Below are 21,136 nucleotides of genomic sequence, written 5' to 3' on the forward strand. Positions count from 1 at the left end.
CGAGACTGATTTGGTTACTGTGCCTTCTAACAATGACTGATGAAGTGGCCCCGGCCTGGGTGACAGGAGAGGTACGGGAGGGGAGGGAGCTGCGGTCGGATTCAGCCAGCCACTCTGGAGCGTCCCATCCTATCAGCAGGGTGATAGATGCACAGCTTTAAACCTAATACAAAAATATTAACACTTTTGGACATTAGTCATCACTGTTATATCTCTACAATATAATCCTTTATACTGTACAGCTATAACATAAAAGGTGCAATTCCTTTTTCTTTAAAAAAATCACACACAGCACATGTTTTTATCATTTTATTTTTAAGTATAAACTTTTTTAAACACTTTACATAAATTAACTCCTCTGAGACTAATATTTGATGTACAGTAAATTGTAATTCATATAAAAATCCATAAACAACTTGTCTCACATAATTTACAAAAAAATCAGGGTTTCCTTTGCTTATCTGCAACAAGGATTCTACTTGCCATTTTCCCCCCAAGGCAAATCATGTTAGCATTGTAAAATCCATTATTAAATTCCCATGGTAGCATAAGTCACTTGTGCCAATGTCCTTTTAGAAAGCAGCACAGTTTAAAGCAGTTGGGTTGTCTATAAACAGTAATTTTTGCCCCACGTGTTTTTTTTTTTTTTTAAAATTAACAGATATATACCACATCCTATGCAGTGAGAAAGAGAGAGGAAGAGAGAGAGAGAGAGACTACTTCTCGTAAGCAAAGGTCAACAATTCAGTAATATTTGGAAACACTGTATGGGTCTGTATCTTAATTAAATACAGTGCCTCAAAGGACCAGACAGCCTGTTGCAAAATCTGTAGGCCTTTTTTCTTTTCTTTTTTCTTCTTAATACTTTTCAGTCCAACTTGAGTGCAGCGATATGCATATGTAAACATATTCTTTAAAGCAGATCACCTTTAAGGTCATTGAGAAAAACAAAACAAACCAAAACAAAACAAAAAGTTTTGTCATTAGCAGTATCATTCTTCCGGAAGGCGCTCTTTTCCTTACAGAGTCTGTTTGGATTGTGCTACAGAAAAAAATCTGAGCAAAGATGTAAGCTTAGGCTCAAGTAGTAATGCAGCAAAACAGTTTGGTCTCCTTTGTAGAAGACACTGGTAGACAGTCTCTTTGGCAGCCTGAGCTAAGCCAGTGTGTTACCTCTTTCCTATCTCGCTTTGTCTGAGGAACTGTATATTGTTAGCGCTGTCTGCTAATTCCGGATATTGCTCCACAGAGAGTACATAGTACCCATCGTATCCTTGTACCTTCCCAGCACTGAGCAACTGCCTCTTTTCTCCTTCTGTCCACAACCTGGCGCCTTCCTCTCCGTCTCTGACTCTCTGTTGTTCTCTGGCCCAAGCACTGGAAAGAGCTCTTTGCCTGGCTTGCTCCAGTATCCGGGCCTTTTCCTCATCAAGCGTCATGCCGTAGCGGACGTGAAGCGCTAAAGCACCATATTGCATTTCAACGTCAGCAAACCTACGAGTCCTGCCATTCACCACGGTGGTGGACTGGGAAACGGTGACGTTGATGCCGTTCTCCAGGGCCTTCCGCCCGCTCGTCAGCCTCAGTGTCCCAAGGTCACTCTCGGGGGAGGTGGTCTTGATAAAATAGTGCGTGTCCTTGCCCTCGACGGTGAAATGCAAGTTTTCTAGGTAGTAGGCGTTGTTCAGAACTGCTGCCACTTTTATGCAGTCCTCGTTGGCGATGTTGAGCACGTTTGTTTGCACTTTGCCTTGGTTGACAGCCAGCATCACCCCTTTCCCAATCAGAGACTTCACCGTGGCAAACCACAGCCACGACTTCTCTCCGCCGGATTTCCGTCTGCTGACCTGCACTTCTGCCATCTTTCCCAGGGAAAGGAAAGCCTTTGCTTGTCTCGCCACTTGTTGTTGCACTCCGGAAATTGGCTGTAAACAAGAACAGACAGAAGTTTTACCAGCCATCTGTAGCCCTCTAGATGCCAAACAGCCAGGCTCGCTTGGTGTGCTGCCCGTGGACGACAACAGGATATGCCACAACTGACAGTGCCAAGGAATTAATTAAATCTACATCCTCTACGTACTGCTTGTTCTGCTGAGTTACAAGATTATTTTGTTTGATAATGTTCAGTGCTTTTTGTCTACCCTAGAACCTGCTCAAAAATGAGGTAAAACTTCAGAGGCTACTTACTGGGCTGCACAAGACAGACCTTTGCAATACTAATAATTAATATGGATAAGAGCCATCGTACTACAGTGTCATCTCATCCTCTGAGCTGCGTCCACTGACTCCTGTCTACCATGGGTCCAGCCAAACTGAGGAGATTTTTGCAGGTCACGAAACTGCGCTTTAGAAGAGGAACAAGCCTTTCTTTACGCTGAGTCAGGAGATAAGAGTCTCTCCGGTAGCTGCAGTCTGAGACCAAGCTGCAGGGAGGCTCTCGTAACCCCTCAAGCTGCTAAAGGAAGAGGGGGAAATCGAACTGTAATGATAGTCTTTACAGTAAAAGAGAAGGAAGCAAATGGTGCAGAGCAGAGGGGTGGAATATTGGGGACTGATGCCCTTTCTTGCAAAAAAAAATATGCAGGAACTGATAAAAGGGGATGCGCGAAAAAGCTGTGTGAAAAATTAAGTTGTGTGCGCTTCTGTCTCACTCCAGGTATCAACACGCTGCCTAAAAGGGATGAGCAACTTCTCCCCCCAGAAATTTAGTGGGGTGCAATCCTGAATACAGCAGCAATTTGTTGATGGCTAACAAAGAGAAGGGGCAATGAATGAAAAGAACCAATGGGCAAGTCTGAAAAGCGCTTGCTTGGCATTTAATTTTTTAACATATCAGGGGTGTTCTTATTGAAAAGGTAGGTGTGCTATAAAGGGGAGGAAACGAGGTGCAGCCGTGAGGTGCAGAAGCACAGAATGGAAAAACTAGGACAGGAGAATCTGTTTAAAAAGTTTTTTTGACTGTTAAGAGCTATGTGTGGCCCAGTATGGTGGAGCCTAGCCAGGTGGACTCTTGGTGAAGAGAGGGGGTAACTGGGGACCCGACAGCAGAACTGCTGTGGGGTCAGTGGGGCGGCTTCACGCTATGGGATCAGCTGTGGTTGGGGTGAGACCTTGGAGCTGCGCAGAAGAGGCATATCTTACCTGTCTAACCCTGGGTCTTGGCAGCCCCAAGCTGTAAATGAGCCGGTATTGAGGGAGGTGGGGAGCAGACAGCTGCCCTAGCAGTTGTCTCAGCAGGAAACAGAGAGAAAGATTTAAATAGCTTTGGCTGCACTTTTGAAAAGGAGTACTTTTGGTTTCTGTAGATGATGCGGTTTATCTTCCAATTGACCCCTTCTCCCTTCAGTGGGGAGAAGTGTTTAACCCGCTTGATTCATTGCTAACAAACGAGGCAAAAGCCTGTTTAGTTTTCCCGAATTTCTGGGTGGAAGACCAAGCAGGAGTCATTAAGAGACTCCTACGAGTTTAATTCAGCCTTGCTGCTAATCAAAGCCTGGCAGAAGGTTTGCAAAGGCTTCTCTGCTCTGCCACGAGGGCGGCTTTCCGGGGGGGACAGTTCCTGAGGGAATTACGAATTGACTTGGACTCTCAACTCTTCTTCAAAGTGGCAGATCCCTGACTGCGCTTGCTAACAAGTATGGATTTCAGCTGTTGTAAATCCTACATGAAAGGTATTGAGCACAAAAATATATTCTAGACAGCACACTCATCAGTGAGAGTGGCGAGATGCTGTAGCAACTTCATAATGACAAAGTTTGTTTATTTTTAACATGTATCCTCAGAGCCCTGAAGCAAAGTCTCAGAGCTCAGTAAAGCTCACTCACTCCAGAATGTTTCAATACTAAGTGGTTTGTGTGTTTACTTCTGGCTTCTGATTGCATTTGCTTGTTCAACACTGAATATCACAATCGCAGCTTCTTCCTGCCTGAGAATTTTGAATCTCTGTGTTCCTCCCGCTTCTCTCTTCCTCTCCGTCGTGTCACATGCCCCTGTCACTCCTCACATTGCTAGCTCTTTTGGGAAGATTTTTGACAACTACCCATCTGCACTCATCTCTTTGACCAGACTGGTTCCTTTCCTGATGCGCCTTTGCTGGTGTTAGTGGATCACTGCATTCTTTAGAGATCTAAATAAACAACTCTGATAGTTCTTCACAGCCGTGCCTGATGACAGGTCTCTTATCTCCCGATACAACCACCTTGCCTGGAGCGCTTGCAGCGCTGCTCCTTCACCGCTCCTGCTGTTCACGGGAGACGCTATTCTCATGCTGTGCTCTACGGCCTTTCCCTGTTACTCAATCCCTGGCTATTAAAAAATATATATAGCGGGTCACTTGGTGCATGCAAAATTAACTTCCGTATGCTCCCTTCTGCTGGGCCACCCTTCTAATGGTTTTTTGTCTAAATTAGGTTGTAAGGTTCTTTAAGATCATATCCTCTTTTCATCTCCTAAGTTCTGTATTGTGATTCTTGTTAAAAAAGCTCTGGTTTTGACTGCTCACAATGGGATTACCCATTTTACTGTCTCTTAACACTTCCATCTTAACTGAGAATTGTAGGATTTTCGAGGGCACAGGTCTTTGATCTTTGAGTAAGTTTAATTTGTAAATATAATTTCTCAAATAGCAGATATAGATTTTAACTTCCACATTGATTTCCTCCATTATTTAAAACTGTAGCAGGTTTTCAGGACTGAAGTTCATTTTTTTTCCTCCCAAAGAATTTCATAAGCACCTGGAGTTTTGGTTTTATGTGATGGAATGGGTTTTACCTCAGGTAATTTCATTTTCAATATTTTATCTTTACATATAAAACATGGTTAATATTAAAGAGAAGTAAAATTGTAGTGGTGCCTGGTATGCATAATTTATATCACCTGTTCTTCTGTTTATTTCACAGTCTATTTTTTACTACAGTGTTCAGTTTCTGCCTTCAGGCAGCGTGTCAGTACAAATCTAATCTCTGTAGTTTCTGCTGCAAAACTCAGACATCTTTAAAAGGTCTTCAACTTCTTTTCATTGATTATTGTCTTTCTGCATGTTTATTATTGCTGAAAGCAAACAAGAGCTTATTTAAAATGGTACCTAACAGCAAATCCATGAGAAAAAAACACCATCTGTAATTTCCTAAATTCTTTTGAAAGTAGATAAAAATTAGAGGTTTGAAAAGCACTGTTCAGATTTAACTTAGCAAGTAACCCTGTCAGGATTACCCGTGTCTAATAAGATCTGAATAGAAGGGAACATTCTGTTCTGTCCCATTTGTATGTTTAGTTTTGTTTCTTACCGGTATGTCCTCCCATTGCTGGCTCTTCACAAGTTCGTAAGAAGGTTCTGTTAAATCAAATTTTGGAACAGGGAAACCAGGAATAGCGTTGTGCAGATGGAAGCCAAATGTCACCAGCCAACTGTTTACATCTGCAAGAGAATTATTAAAAAAAAAAACAACAGAGAAAAATATTAGAATTGTTCCATATTTTGCAATTATACCATTTTTACATGGAATAGTTTTTGGCACAGTTGATTTCCTTCTGTAACATGAAAATTATTCAACAGTCTTCATTTTGATATGGATGGATTTAGATTTGTCCTACAGCTACAACAGCAAGCCTGGGCGGTAAACTTGAAGTTCTAAACTTACAAGAAAACTTCTTTTCCATGTAGGGATGACACTATGCTTGTTTGAAAGGCATTGCAGGTTTCAGCAATTCAGAAGGCCTCAGTGACTTCCAGAACAACTACAGGAGCACAATTAAAGTGAGATTTCCTTCTAATATAGCCTAAACTAATTGGGACTTTATGGTCAGGCTGAACACGCTCTATCTCGCACCTTCATCATCAATACTTTAAAACAAAGCAAAAAGCAAGTACTGCAGAGCACATCCTCTCCTTTTGTTACGTGTGTGTTATTGGAATGTCTTCAAACTACCCCTGAAGTAACACCTCTACAGCCAATTAATTACCTTTTAAATGATTTGGCAGGTATTTTATGTTGATTCAAGAGAAATCTCACCCTCTTCAAGATGAGGTTGGACCGATGGGATGAAAAAACTAATGAAATGTATTACAGTTGCATCAGCAAGCAGACAGGATACTAAATTAGCATCAGAAAACATTATGATACATTTTATGTTCTGTTAGAAATAAATAAATTAGGGATGCCAATGATCAATTAGTTAACAATTGTTGGGCAAGAGTGGGTGTTCTGCCTTGATTCTGGCTTTCTACCCTGTCTTTCACAAATACTAAGCTTAGCAGACGTTGGCAGAGTGCTCCTTACCAAGTCTAGTAGTTTTCATTTAAGAAAAACTCAAATAAGTGGAACAAGGAACGATTTTTTTTCTGAATGTGAAAAGAATAAAAAATATTTACCTTCAAATAATTTCTAACCTTTCCAGATAAATGATGCGCCTCACGAGGCTCTGCATCTAAAACTGCCAGTCAGCCAAACTGCTCTTTGTAACGATAACCTTATATGAGCAGTGTGTGTCTATGTATTCCATACATCAAAGATGCTAAGAAAAGAGCCAAAACTGTATTTCGAGGGCAATTCTTGAACTAAGTGCATCATTTTCAATGCCACAAAGAATCTGATTGCAACTGCATCCCCTACAGCACATGCTGCTAAAAGAGGACAGATTCAAAGGTCTGTTATTATCCTTGCTCCCAGGCAGCGCGTTAGCAACCCCGTTAATAGCTGCTGTTTGTTAAATTAATGCAAACCCACTTGGTTCCCAGGATGCTTTTCTGAGTGCTAGTCTCCGAGCTCCTCAGTAAGTGGGGCTGAGCCCCTCCTGTAATCTGGCACTGCCTGGGTAAAATATTTCAGATTATTTACATCTATTCAAATATGAAAATTCAAATGTAGCTGAGCCATGCGTTTTTCAGAAACTTCTGGTGACGTGCAGTCTGATTTTTTTTGTATGTAGAATAATGGAAAACACTGCACATCACTAACTCCAGAGCCACAAAAAGCACATAGGTTCCCTAAGAACTCAGTTACACAAGAAGCAGCACGATAGCAGCTTTCTGTTGCCAAAAGAGAAATTCAGGCTGTTTTTTGTATATCCTGCTCCTGGCTATGTACTCATTGCTTTGTGCTGGTCCTGGAGCTCATTGGACTTCTCTTTCTTAGCCAAATTACATTAGTAGCCTTGCAAAAATCTATCCTGGAAAATATCAACCAACCTGCAGTGAATATTTGCTGCCATGTTAATGAGGTCAATTGGTCACAGAAAGGCGCCTCCTGCCCTTGCTGCCTTACACTCTTGCCTTTGGTCTTTCTGGCCCATGAATATGCTCTTTTTACTGCTCAGTAGCCCAGAGCCACGAAGAAGCCTGACTCTAATCCACATGTAAGGAGATTCTCATGAATGGTCTTGAGGGGTTCTTACTCTTGTACTTGCTCAAGGAGTCTATTTTTTTCATTGTAAGAGCACTGGGTAGTGTATAACAGTATTGGGAGGAGAACCTAGAGCTCCTCTTTCCCAATGCACCAAGATCTTGAGCTCATGCACCTTGTGTTACAGTTCAGTCAGTGGGAGAGGAAGAGAATTACTCCCCTGGTACTCCAAAATGTACTTTGGTAAACCCAGCCCCTCAGTATAGACTGAGATGCTCCAAATTATCTTTTTGGGTCAACAGTCCAATATTAAAGCACCACAAGGACTGTGTAAGGCGCAAGGTTTGGGTTTAGTTACCTAATCCTCAAAGCTAATAATGGCTTGTGGATCTTAATCTCTTACACAGGAACTTAAATTAATGTCTAAACCTTAGATTAGATATTTTCAGGATCTCCCATTTACTATTTCACTATTCCTGGTAAGTGTGTTTGCTGTAATTATTCTCATTGTTAAGTGCTTAATGTTTCCTCATCAACAACTTTTCCAAATAGGACATACTTAGGTACTTCACCAAAATTGTGAATTCCAGTCTAAATTGGATGTCTATAGGTCCAGCACCCCCAAGCTAAAATCACTTTGTTGATCTGGTTCTAAACATCAAGCACTTTTCTGAACAATTATCTTCCCTGAGAGTTTCTTAACGAATCTTCCCCAGACAATATCCTCATCCTGTAACCCAGATAATCAGATTCCAGAGAGAGAACACAGAAAGGTAAATTTTTGGACAGGTCCGAGACAGTCTTGCAATTAAGTAACCCCCTTTTACCTGTGATATAATCCTTCACATCGTGTATTTTACTGGCTGGGTTGTTATTTCTAAACATGTACAAATTAAAAGGAGCTGGATCCTTCCCAATTCTCTTCCAGATTTCAATATCGGGTGTTGTCCACCGGCCTGCCAGTATGTCGTAATCTCTCTCTCCGAAGTGGACTAGCTTGGTCAGTGGGTCATACAAGCCTCCGTGGAATCCTATAACCAGCTGGAAATCCAGGTTAGAGTCGAAATAGATCTCTCCGTAAGCAGTGTATTGAATCTGTTTAAGCATGAGACCATTGCTACTGAAAACAGCCAGCGGTGTCCCCGTATTGTCTGATGCGATGTAAAACTCGTCTCCGCTGCTGATTTCCATGGCAAAGAGGTGTCCTTGCAGATCGTAGTAAAGAGATGTGATTTCTGAACTCGAGTGGTTATATACATGAGTTATCCTGGTCGGGTAAGTAAGGTCCGCGTAAAAAAACTGGAGATGCTGTCCAAGGCTAGTTTTAGTGGAAACTCGTCGTCCGAGCCCATCGTATCGGTAAATCACCGTCCACCCGCTGCCTTTGCTATAAACTCGAGTAAGGAGGCCCTTTGAACTGTACTCGAAGATTTCGGTACCCCTCTGACGCAGAAATCCGTCTTCATCTAATCGGTACTGGACATCCCCCAGCCGAGTTATTCTGTCTCTCAGGTCATAGCGAAGCGGTGTCAAGCGGGCGCTGCTGCTGGGGTTGAGCAAGTGGAGGTTGCCATTCAGGTCATAGTTGTATCGCCACATTATTTTTTCGTTCAGATAAACTGTCTGGAGCTGACCGTCTACATCATATTCGTAAGCGTATTTCGTGGTGTTGGCAAATGGCCCGATCTTAATTTCTCTTTTTGTCACTCGTCCCATGTTATCATACTGAATTGTAATCCAATACATTAATGACCGGAATATTTCATACTGAATTTCCTTGATGCGGCCGTGTGCATCGAAGTGTTTTGTGTAGGTCATTACAGCCGTCGAAATGATCTGGTTAATATCGTAATATATAACTCCAAATTTTCCAAACTGTTCAACTTTGCCAGAGATATCGTCAAACTGGTAGAGATCGATAGGCAGTGGGGTTTCATTGATGACGCCCTGCATGCTGGTGACTCTGAAGCTATTGTCGTAGCTGTAGTCAAAGCGGGCGTTTACCATTCCGTCCTCGCTAAAGCGGAAAATCTGTCTGTCAATCAATGGGCCAATTTGCCTGTATCTAATGGTGCAGATAAAACCATCGCTTTGGAGGTTTACTGTTTTCAGGACTCCCGCTGTCTCATCATAAGTAAAACTAACTCTCGTACTATCATATAAAATTTCTGAGAGCTTGGTCTGCCGTCTGTACTTGAATAACACTCTTCGGCTCGTCCCCAGGAAAGCAGTTTGAAGGAGCTGCCCTTCTTCGTTGTAGTCCATTATGACAGAAGCATTACTTTCCGGGGGGTTGTATATATTCCGGTAATAGCCGATGGAGCGGATAGTCTGCATGGTGTGACGAGCAACGCTGGGCATGGTGACAGCGGAAAGCCGATCCAGCAAATCATATTCGAAGATATACTGCCGTTGGCTATGGAGCAGAAGAACCATTGACTGAAAATTAAGAACAGATTTTTACCATGTGACAAATGGTGGATCACACCCCCCACCCCCCCGTATACTGATCCTGTTTCTTCACAAAAATGTGACATTCCCACTCGAGAAAATTATCTCCTCTTTAATTGAGTTATCCTTGACCTTACATGTTGTTAACATCTCCCTGCCTAATTTACTTGGATGCTTAATTGTAAGGGGTTCTGTAATTAGTAGTTCCACGTTCATAATTTGCTACTTGTTATGACTGTATCACTCCTTTATCAAGCACTCACAGCTAAACAGCAGATTGTCAATGGATTCAGATAAGTCATGTTTAATATGGGAAGAAGTAAAACTGTCTTAGAGCCATTAACTCACGAGGAGAACAACATATGGGAGATACAATTTCTTCCCTACAATTAGAGATGATTTTGAAGAATCTGAATAGCCCCAGACCCCGGAATACCGTGTTCTTGTTCTGTAAGCTTTTAAGACATAGGCAAAACAATTGTTTGATTATTTATATCACAAGGAGCTCCTTGGAATTATTCTGACATTTTTCTGATTCGTGGCTATTACGTATCGTAGGTCTTGATTAAATTACATCTGCAATGACTAAAAAACAGTATTTGCTGAGCAGCAGCTTCAATAGAATATACATTTAAACCCCAGAAAGAAATGGATTGTCTTTTTGCAGAGCAGGCGTGAGATCTCACAGGGGGGATTTTCACAGGTATTTCTAGAGGCAGTGCTATATTTCAGCAATCGTTGTACATAATGAAGATCCCTGATCTTTTCCCTATCATTTATTTTGATGCTACAACATATAGCAAGTACAAATTGACAGCTGAAACTATTTAGAAGCAAGAGCTTTTCTTGGCAGTGAAAAACACAACAGTGAAGAACTTACAAACAAATTATTTTCAACTGAATTACGCTGCAGAGATCTAGTCCCTGAACCTTATTTTAAGTGTCAAGATAAAAGGTAAATACCGATGCTTCTTCTTAGTCAGTGGCCTAAATAATTTAAAAAGACATCAATTCCTAGCAATTAGCTACAGCGTGATTACATGTCTATTGTATATAAAACATTCCCCTAGGAATCGCATGTTGATACTTAGAATAATTGAAATGCACTTCTACTACCTGCTTTGGCTTTTGCTTTGCGTGCAGCAGCCAGATGCTGCAGAATTTCAGCCCATCCGAAGCATTTTTTAAAAACCTGAGCGTTCTTTATTTACCTTTTCCAAATAGGTGTAACTCCACGTTTTCCCATCAGCAAACACTCTAGACACTATCCTCCCCTGTCCGTCATACTCTATTTTTTCACTAGTCGTCCCTCGCTGAATGCTGCCGATTTGACCCGTGGATGAGTAGGTGACGTTGACGGCCATCAGCTTGCTGCTCGGTAGCCACAGGGTGGGGTGGCCCGACGTGTCGTAGGCGATCCTCAGCAGGAATTTACGGTGGTCGTCGTAGATCTTTTCTGTCTTTGTGGTTCGATCAAAGTCAACTGAAAGGAGGTTTCTGCCATTAACCTTTTTAAAGCAAACACAAAATGACACAATAAATCACACTGTTCAAACCCCAGCCACTTATTATTTCCACAAAGCTACCTGTTCTTTAAATACCATTTACAGTGATTGATTTGCTGGGTACGGAAATTATTTTGGCAACTTCTTGACGTAAATGCAAGGCGCTACACTAGCATCTACTTTAGAAGGCCTCGTTATATGAAGAGATGGCCCGGAATTTGTTGCAATGTGTTCTTTCTTGATGCTTAGTCAACTGTTAAGAAAATGCTGAAAGATGTGCACTGAAAACTTCTATAATGGGGCCATTTCAGCAAACAAACTTACTTCTTTTGTAGGCAGTCCAAAGTATTGCTGCAAATTATTGTCAAAACATATTCCCAGCAACCCTTTGTCCGGTTCATAACAATCACGCTAAGAAAGAACTGAATCCTAATCCTCCACAGCAAGTATTTTTCAAAACGGTAAATACAAAATTAGTATCTTCAAAAGCAGGTTAAATCTTCAAATTAAGATTGAACGGTTTTTAGAACGTAGGCTTGCTTTCCCCTTCTGCATCCAATGGAAGTTGAACGCCATAGACCATCCACAGCTGCAATGTGTTTATGAGGCTGAAATCCTTAGTAGAGGATTATGTCTTTCGCCCAGTTCACTGCCCACTGGAAGCCATCAATGACTGGAAGGCTACTGGGCCACTGAGAAACAGTTATCGATGCTCTGAAGTTTATAACTGTTTTAATTTGAAATTGAAGCCTTAGTCTAGATACATTTATGTTGAAAACTGTATTATTTATATACGTGCTCTGTAGTGGTGAACAGTGATTTCTATATAATACTTTTACATTGAAAGTCCTGTCGTGTTCTAAATACTCTAACTTTCAGTTTTGTATTTATGAAAGGAAAACATCTGGTTTTCTTTTCCCACATTGCTCTCTTCCCAATTCTCTGTTCCCCCTCTGCACTGAACTGGGTTTTAGTGTTCTCAGACAGGCCTCTAGGATTTCATCTCTAAACCATTTCTGTAGCTGCTGTGTTTTTTTAAAGGTTTTCCAGATCAGGGTGAAACACTGATAACTAAGATTTTTTTCAACACTGTATTTTGCTAATATGTGGGAGTAGGGGACAAATGGACATACAGCTATGTCTATTAAGATTTTCTTTTTTTAAGTTCCTTTTCAAGTACAAAGAGGTGAAGAAAGATGCCTAAAATAACATTCAGAAAAGAACAAGAAAATAGATATCCTGACCAAAGAAACGACTGGAGGATCTTTGCATTTTTCAGGACTGCTCGGTCAAAAATCCATATATCATGGACGTTGGTACTTACCCCCTGAGGCTGATAAGCTTCTGAAAGAGCAATATAAATTAGATCCTGGCATAAAAAGTATTAAAGTGCTGGGGATGGGTCATAGGCAAATAGAAAAAAGAATTCTACAAATGCTCAGTTTTGCTTATATCTGTCTGTCTGTCTACACTACCTTTCACTTTTTCAATATGAAATCAGTGGCACCAGAACAATCTCCGCTGTAAATTTCAGAACGAAAGTCATGTTTTCATGTAAATCTTCTAAATAAGGAACACAAAGTCTAGCAGATGCAGAATAGCTACTTTATACATTTAATGAGCCATCAAATGTTACTTAAATTAACACTACAAGACTGATTCTGGAAGTAGGTTAAACTTAACTGTGAAGCATTCCCATTCACTTCCTTTTTGTCGGTTTTTTGGACTTTTTCATTTTCAGGTAGCTTTTGTTTAAATTTTCCAACACTTCTCAATCATTTGCCTAAATTCACTCTTAAATCTTGTTTATCTCTGGCTTTCATTTCCCAGCCTCTCCCACACATGCCTGCACTCCTCTCTGCGTCTTCCTGCCTGTTTTGCTTCTCTGACTTTTGTCCCCTCCTTTTCTCTCCATCCTCCCTTCCTCATTTTACACTTAATTACGATTTTAATTAATTTTCACCTATCAGGTTTAGACACCGAAGTGAGAATGGGCACTTCTGCTTTCTGAATTGGCAGAGGGAAGGGTGGTTTTACGGTTAAGGCAGATGTCCAAGCGATTGTGGTTAATTTCTTGGCTAAACACATCCTTCCGGCGTGAACTGCAGCAAAGCACTTAATCTGGCTGTCTGAGTGCCTTGGCTGCTCCGCCGGATAATAGCATCCCTTCTCCCTTTCCATCCCTCTGGTCGGTGTAAGGGCAGGATAGAGGGGAAAGAAAGGAAATGCCTCTTTCTCCAGCCAGAGTCATCCTTCCAGATTCTGCTGACAAAGCTCTTGCTTTCAGACATGCGAGCTTTTGGTGAAATTTTGGCTGTTCTTGCATAATCTAGTAATACAGATGGCAATTACAATAATGAGTTTTGGTGATACAGCTTCTTTCACTGGACAGCCCGGGGCTGGAATAACATATGTCAGCTGAAGTACTGCCTTCAACTGAAGTGTTTCTTAACAGCAGCTCTGCTACCAAAACGCTTTTACAGCAAAACTTGAACATTTAATTTATTGCCAATCAAATCAGAGTAGGGCAATAAGAAATAAACTCAAAAATTAAAAAACCTTCCTCCCACCCTTCCCTTCTTCCCAGGCTCAGCTTCGCTCCCCATTTCTCTACCTCCTCCCCCCCAGTAGCACAGGGGGACGGGGAATGGGGGTTGTGGTCAGTTCACCACACATTGTCTCTGCTGCTCCTTCCTCCTCAGGGGAGGACTCCTCACACTCTGCCCCTGCTCCAGTGTGGGGCCCCTCCCACGGGAGACGGGCCTCCAGGGAATTCTCCACCATGAGTCCTTCCACGAGGTACAGTTCTTCACAAACTGCTCCACCAGGAGCACAAACTGCCACCAAACCCGCTCCAGCGTGGGGTCCTCCATGGGCTGCAGGTAGATCTCTGCTCCATTGTGGACCTCCGTGGGCTGCAGGGGCACAGCCTGCCTCACCATGGTCTTCACTACGGGCTGTAGGGGAACCTCTGCTACAGCACCTGGAGCACCTTCTCCCCCTGACCTTGGTGTCTGCAGAGTTCTTTCTCACACATTCTCATTCCTCTTTCTGGCTGCAGTTGCACAGTCTTTGCCCAGTCTTTTTTCCCCTTCTTAACAACGTTATCTCAGAGGTGCTACCACCATTGCTGCTGGGCTTGGCCTTGGCCAGCGGTGGGTGTATCTGGGAGCCGGCTGTGTCAGACATAGGGGAGGATTCTGGCAGCTTCTCACAGAAGCCTGTAGCCCCCAGGCTACCAAAACCTTGCCACGCAAACCCAATACAAAATAGTAATTCAGGCGATTTTCTACTAGTAATGGGTAGAACTACTGCAAGATAGAAAACCAAGAGAGTACCTGAGAGGGTGCTCTGTAATGTTAGACACCGCATATATATAATGCAGTGAGAGTCTCATATATATGAGTACATTTACTGGCAATACATTTTGTCACTGTTTTATTTGTCTTCTTTGCAGCAAAATGCTACTGACATATCTGTAAATGGAAATGATGAGCTCCCTAAGTTATTCCTGTTCTTCTTTCTGTTGTTTTCTTTCTCTGCTTTCCTACATCCCCCCACCCACCCCCAAGTGACATTTCTGTAACATCTTCCCATGTAAATCAATTTCAGAAAACCTTCCCTTTTTTTTTTTTTTCCTTTGGTGACAAGTTTCTTTAGGTTTTTTTTGAGGCATTTTTCTCTTATTAGCCCATCTCCACCTGCCCTACTTCTCCCATTTGTATAAACACTTTTAATTAATAGTGTTTTATCCTAATCTATGATCTCTCACTTTTCCCTCCATCTTGTTAAATCTTTCCCTCTTCTCCGCTGCTCCTTTTTTCCTGGTAACTCTTCCAAGTTAAAGTTGCCCGTGACATTTCTTTTACCTCCTCCGCGCTTGAAAGCCAAAATTTGGCTTCACTTTGGAGAACTGGACTCACGGTGATTTGTTTCGCTGCCAAGCCCAAATGCCATCGGTAGGGTTATTTTATTGTCCCTTGGGCTTCTTTCACAACTGAAGTGGCTGGTGTGTTACCCCACTGTGCTATGCGATGACGTGCCTATGAATCAGAACCATGAGGATGGGCTCCAGAAGCACGGCTTCCTTTTCCTCTCCCTTGCACGGCTTCCTTTTCCTCTTCCTTATCCGTGTCAGAGAGCTGCCATAGCGAGGTATGAGTATGTCATTCTTAAATAGCAGCATAATCATTCTTCCTTCTTGGAAAAAATCCATTCTTCTTGCAGAGCAAGTGGTAGAGAGGAATATAAGGTGCACGAGAGCATTCCCTCCTTTCTCGTCCCGAAGGAAGATATAAAATATTTTATGATTTAAAATGCCATGTTACCTCTTAGAAGTCAAGTAGTCTGAAGTTACTTACCTTCGTTTGATATACTGCCTAGGCCTTATTTTAAAGAATGGAGTTGAGTTCTAATAGTAAGTCAGACCTCCGATGTGGTCTTGAAATGGTCTCCTGGCAACCCAATTTTAAATGCTTAATCTATGTTGTCTTTACCAAATGGCTGTCATAAATCATAGTTTGCTTCCTACTTATATTTCACTCACTATATAGGAGGAAGAAATGCCAACAAAACGGTAAAGACATATGTTAGAGGAATATGCCGTACACACGCACACACAGCTAAACCCTTTCTACCAGAAGTAAGTATTAGTACAATTTTTATTTACAACAAAAAAGAAAGAAAATACTAGGACTGTGCAAACTTATGGTAGAATAATCCAAAACAAGATTCAAAATGAGGCGTGGGAATTCTGTACCAGAAACAAAAACAGTGAAGGAAAGCAGATAATTATTCTTTTATCCCAATTCATTCCAATGCATACCAGGCTAAAAACAACAGTTTAAAGTCCACAGAAAAGAGCAATTAATAAGGAAAACAGCCAATAAGTGAAGTAATAAAAGCAAGTACTTCCAGCTCTACAGTAAGCGTGTCTACAGGAAATATTCTGTGGTTGTTGGATGGCAGTACCTACAAGGAATGTATTCACATTTCTTCTCACAAAGGGAATGCAGTAGAACCCACGCATGCTTGTGTGCTTACCCGAAGCTTTCGGCCAAAAACGTTGACTTTCCCCTGTGCTTGCTCTTTCCGGAATCTCCATTCCACCAGGTTCTGCCCGTTCTCCCCCGGGAGGGTCATGTTCCTCTTGGCCACGGTGGGGTTGGCGGTGCCAGCCAACACGTGGGGCTCTGTCTGGTAGTGCGAGTCCAGGCCGCTGGCGTAGAGGATCCTCAGCGAGCCATCGTAACCGATTTGGTAGCTATTTCTTAACTGATCTGAAAAGGCAAAAAAAAAAAAAAGAGAAGCACAGGTTACCCAGGTGGGTTAAGGATCTGCCTCTGTCCTGCACGCTTTATGCGTGTAACATCTTCACAGAACTCACCCAATGGTAATGAACACCCAGGGGAGACTGGTGACAGCGTCTGTACCACATGAGAGCACAAAGGCCTTTGGGACCCGTCTTCAAAGTCAATTAAACACTTACAAAAATCCCACCCTCAGACTATATTCTTTGGACTGGCACAAAACACATTTTCTGCTGTTTCATTGGGCATTTTTGGGCTAATCCAAGCACACCACGACTACTGACTTTTGCAAGGATGTGGCTGCTGGGACATCACATGCTGTTTTAAAGCTAACATCTCACTTTGGGCTATTTCTGCACCTATTTCCCTTTCAATCCATCTCTCTCTCCTTTCCAAGATTCCCTTTTAATGCAAAGTAGGTTTTCTGACTACTTCCCATAGCTGTTTACAAAAGCTATTTGGTTGGAAACCATCTTGAATTCTACTTTCATCGCAGCTCCTAATTTCCCTGAACAGTTCTTTCTCTCTCTCTCTCTCTCTCTATCTAAAACCATGTACGTATCACCCCTTCCTCCAAACACTATCCTGGAAAGTTTCCCTCTAACGCATCCCATCGGAGCTGCTTATACCATAAGAAAACAGTTTTTTCAGGTCAGGTATTTGCTGAGAAATCTTTCGTTTACAGTACCTTGAACCATGGTGTAGAAAGAATCAATTGATGACAAGTTGGAGGTGATGCTGACGTCCTCCTCTCTGCTGGATGACTCAATGTCCACTGTAATGGCCCTTTCCATTTCCCCGTGAAGGTTGGTGACAACTCCAGTTGGGAACGTAACGTTTGTCAGACGGCCCTCGCTATCGTAGCTAAAAAAATAAGTGGGGGAAAGAAAAAAAAAAAAAAAAAGAGTCCAGAAATGATACATAGCAGGAACAAATTGTTTTCATTTACAAGTAAAATGAACAAAAATACCAGCTACTCATATTGTTAAGGCACGTTTGCTTTTTTTTTTTTTGTGTGTGCATGGGATAGGCAGAGCAAAGACTTCAAACGGGCTTTGAAGTAGTCAAAAGACTGCTTAACATACAGGAGCCTCAGCGCGACAGCGAGAGCAAACAGATGGATCTTCAGCTCTGCATATTCTTCTTTGAAGTGTGACCAGATCCTGCTGCACATCTAATTCACCGTTTCAAAGGGAGCCTATTTATTGGTGCTAAATTCCATAGCATTCTGTACTCGCTCCCTGTTATTGGACTAGATTTTGCTGTTATTGTAGGAATCCTCGACGTTTTTCATAAAAAGGGTATCTTAATAAGAGTGTCTCTTGGGCCTTTCCTATTCAATGATTATGCAGACCACCTGCCCTCCTGTTCCTGAGTGCTTAACATCCCTTGTATTATTAAAAGAAAGAATATGGGGTAATATTTAATCTACTTAAGCTGCTTGTAGCTGGAAATCAGAACAGCCAGCGTATATAACTCGTTAGCTGCCTGTGGATCGTAGCTTGAGAACTGTGGCATAAGCCAGGCAGGAGATGCTTTTTTTTTTTTTCTGGCTCTGCTGAGATTTCTTTAAACCAACAGCTCTATATCCGTTTAATAGGAACAGGTAGATACCATTTCTGTAATTGAAGCAGGCCTATGCTGTCTAAACCATGTCTTTTCCTGTGCTGTATCAGGTACAGTCCATCGGTACAAGATCTGAAACCATGTCCACATCCAAACATGCATTGTGGTGGTCACAGTATGGAGAGGTAAAGCATTATGTGAGCTTCAGGTCATAAAAATGCCTTTAAGATTATCTCTTCCAGTGCCTGGATGCTCAGCTGAGGCTCCTTGTTAGCAGTACAGCCTCTATACCCACAATGGAGGGAAACAAGTACCAAAAGGGTGATTCAGCCCCAAAATGACCTGTTTCCTCTCAGGAGTGTTCCAGCCCTCTCCCGTGACTGTGCAGGGAGAAGCTGAAGGAACCTTTAGTCTCTCTCCAACATGACCCTGCAGGTCATCATAGTGTCCTAGACGTTTCATCCTTACAGTTATCCACAAAATTGCTCCTTGTGGGAAAGAAACGCATCTCACTGAGGCGACAGAAACTCTCCTTCTTAAATTGAGAGAATTAATTCCAAACAGTTTTAACCCACCCCACACTTTCTCCGAGCAGCACGAGCACTGCACAGCGCTGCTGTAACCAAAAGGATTAGGTTAAGAAATGTTGTTTTTTTTTTTTTCCAGTTTGCTTACTCTGTAGATTTGACAGCTTTTTGCATACACTCATTTCCATCCTTTTAGCACAGTTGATTTCCTTTGTTTATATGAGACTCTCACTTAGCAACAGGAAAAAGAAAAGAATGTTTAAAAATCAAAACCCAGACTGCAAGCCAGGGAAATCAAGTGGGAAAACTTATTTTTTTGAAGTTAAGTACATTTCAAGATAATGGGTTTTCTTCCAGTGTGTTTCTAGCCCTAATTTTGGCTCTTTTTTCACATGCTGGACTTGGCAAGTCGAGATACGACGTTTCTGCAGGAGACCGAAACAAACGCAGCGACACTCCTCCTGCCCGGATGTGGCTGCCAGGCCCCTTCCTGACCTTCAGTCTCATTCCTCAGTCCCATGAACTTGTTTTCTTTTCATGCACAACTTCCCTTTTCAGCTCCCAGGGAAACGAATATTGTCCAATTAGTGTCCTTTTCTATTTTCCGCTTTATGTTTGAAAACGGTATCACATTGCTTTGTTGGGAATTACTTGCGTCCTTCGATTCAAGTAGCCAAGGTCTCTAGTTCAAGCAATGCTTACTCCAGCCGCAGAAGGTGAGACTTCCCCCTTAGGAAGAACTGTTCACCCTTTGAATCACAATATTTGCGAGACGTTAATTACCATATTTCTAAGTGTACCACTCGAGTTGGAAAACGCTGCACATCAGTAGCATTCAGTACGGCGTGTGGCTTCGCTGCGGAACATCCCTATTCTTGTTTCATGCATTCTTGCTGCCGCATTCTTTTTTTTTTGACTCCGTGCCTCTAGTTCCTGAACCGGTCTCTTCTTTCCCAAATACCTGAAAGCACCCCATGAGCCTGAGCTAAGCAGCTAATATTATTACAGCGGGGGAGAGTTCAAAGATCAGCAAAAAATCACGCTACGCATTCACGTTCTTGAAAACATGACTTTAAAGCTGAAAGAATCTTAAAAGCCGTGGTAGCTCGATTCAGGCGTCCTGGTGCAAGAAGAAAATGCGACTGAGACGTGAAAGGTAAGAACAGGATTTCTCACACTTTTATAGCCAGAACAAAAAGGAAGAGGGGAAATAGGTCTTTCTGCAATTCACTACATATTCCATTTTATGACAGATTGTAACGTGTGTCCTTCATGTTGTTCACAGCGCATCGAATACTAAACTTACTTTATACTTGATCTCTTTTTGTCCACAATGAAAGCCTTATCAATGCTCCGCACAGCAACATCGCTCATACCTTTGGGCATTCCGCTGCCATTTTTCTTATTACATCCAAACATCCTCGCATTCTCCTGCCAAGGTGAATTTATTCATCCAAGATTGTCAGTTTTAGACCGAGAGATTTCTTTTATCTGCCTCGTGTTCTAATATTGAAACTGCCCTAAAAGGAGCAAGATCTAAAGTCTGGGGGGCGAGTTCCTATATTTGGCATTTCACAGCCTCTTTGATCCTCCCATCCCGACAGGGACCCCGGCACACGTGTTACCACGCCGGCCTCTGATCTCCCTCCGGCGCCGGGCTCCAGAGCAGAGCCATTCCACCAACCTCTTCAGGTCCTCCAGAGCAACTCAAACCCAAATTTGCGAGAATCTAAACCAGGACCTTGCTCACGGGGCGTGACCTCCCGTGCATTAATCCCGTCAACTCATTTCCATTGGCATTAAGGTAACGATCTTCATACTCGGTCACTAACCGCAGCAGACAGCAGCAGGGGCCGCTGCCACCACCGCTGGCTGAAGTTCCCCTTAGATCAAATCCTTTTTCTTCTTTCGGATGATCTGCCACTGCCAGATAGCTTTCCCCTTCTGCAGTGAGAATTTCTCCGAGATAATCATTATCAGCTTCCCAGATTCTTGACCTTTTGCTCTTCACCTGCTGGAAGTCTCTCTTCCATTGTTCATCTCCTTTAGTTTTAATTACATTCCTTCCCAGACCATTTTCTGTTCCAGTTCTATGTAGGACACTTCACTTCGCAGTGATGACTTCCTGGTAAGCCTTGTCGCAGAAGGAAATGCCCTACTTTCTTTATTTCTCACTTGTTTCTCATGTGCATCGTATCTTAGTTTGGAGCACGTTTAGCTCAACCCCGACTCGCAGAGCGTTATTAATGTTTTATATCGGGAAGTTACTTCAGCGTAAAGCAGGGAGCTGTAGGAATGAAGTGTATATAAAGGTTGCTGCTAGAGCCAGTTGCGAAGTTATGACTGGTACCGCTTTCCCGCAGACCTCTGCAGCACATTCGCTTCACTAAAGAAATTCTGTAATATTTTTTTTCCTGGCTGTTGTAAACACGTCAGGT

General features: G+C 42.3%; 1 protein-coding gene across 6 annotated transcripts in view; it reads right to left on the reverse strand.

Moving 5' to 3' along the window:
• Positions 1 to 656: 656 nt before the first annotated feature.
• The window catches only part of TENM3 (teneurin transmembrane protein 3), a 322,908-nt gene continuing 302,428 nt past the window's right edge, over positions 657 to 21,136 (reverse strand). For all 6 annotated transcript variants that reach the window (XM_074154473.1, XM_074154472.1, XM_074154471.1 and 3 more), the window contains 6 exons: positions 17,294 to 17,469; positions 16,340 to 16,575; positions 11,003 to 11,299; positions 8,168 to 9,779; positions 5,286 to 5,416; positions 657 to 1,925 (listed from right to left, as the gene is read on the reverse strand). In XM_074154473.1, the coding sequence (XP_074010574.1) occupies positions 1,170 to 1,925; positions 5,286 to 5,416; positions 8,168 to 9,779; positions 11,003 to 11,299; positions 16,340 to 16,575; positions 17,294 to 17,469 (3,208 nt within the window). In that variant the 3' untranslated portion in view covers positions 657 to 1,169. The remainder of the gene's footprint in view (positions 1,926 to 5,285; positions 5,417 to 8,167; positions 9,780 to 11,002; positions 11,300 to 16,339; positions 16,576 to 17,293; positions 17,470 to 21,136) is intronic.

This window comes from Numenius arquata, chromosome 10 (genome assembly GCF_964106895.1).
Source record: "Numenius arquata chromosome 10, bNumArq3.hap1.1, whole genome shotgun sequence".
Taxonomy (NCBI): domain Eukaryota; kingdom Metazoa; phylum Chordata; class Aves; order Charadriiformes; family Scolopacidae; genus Numenius; species Numenius arquata.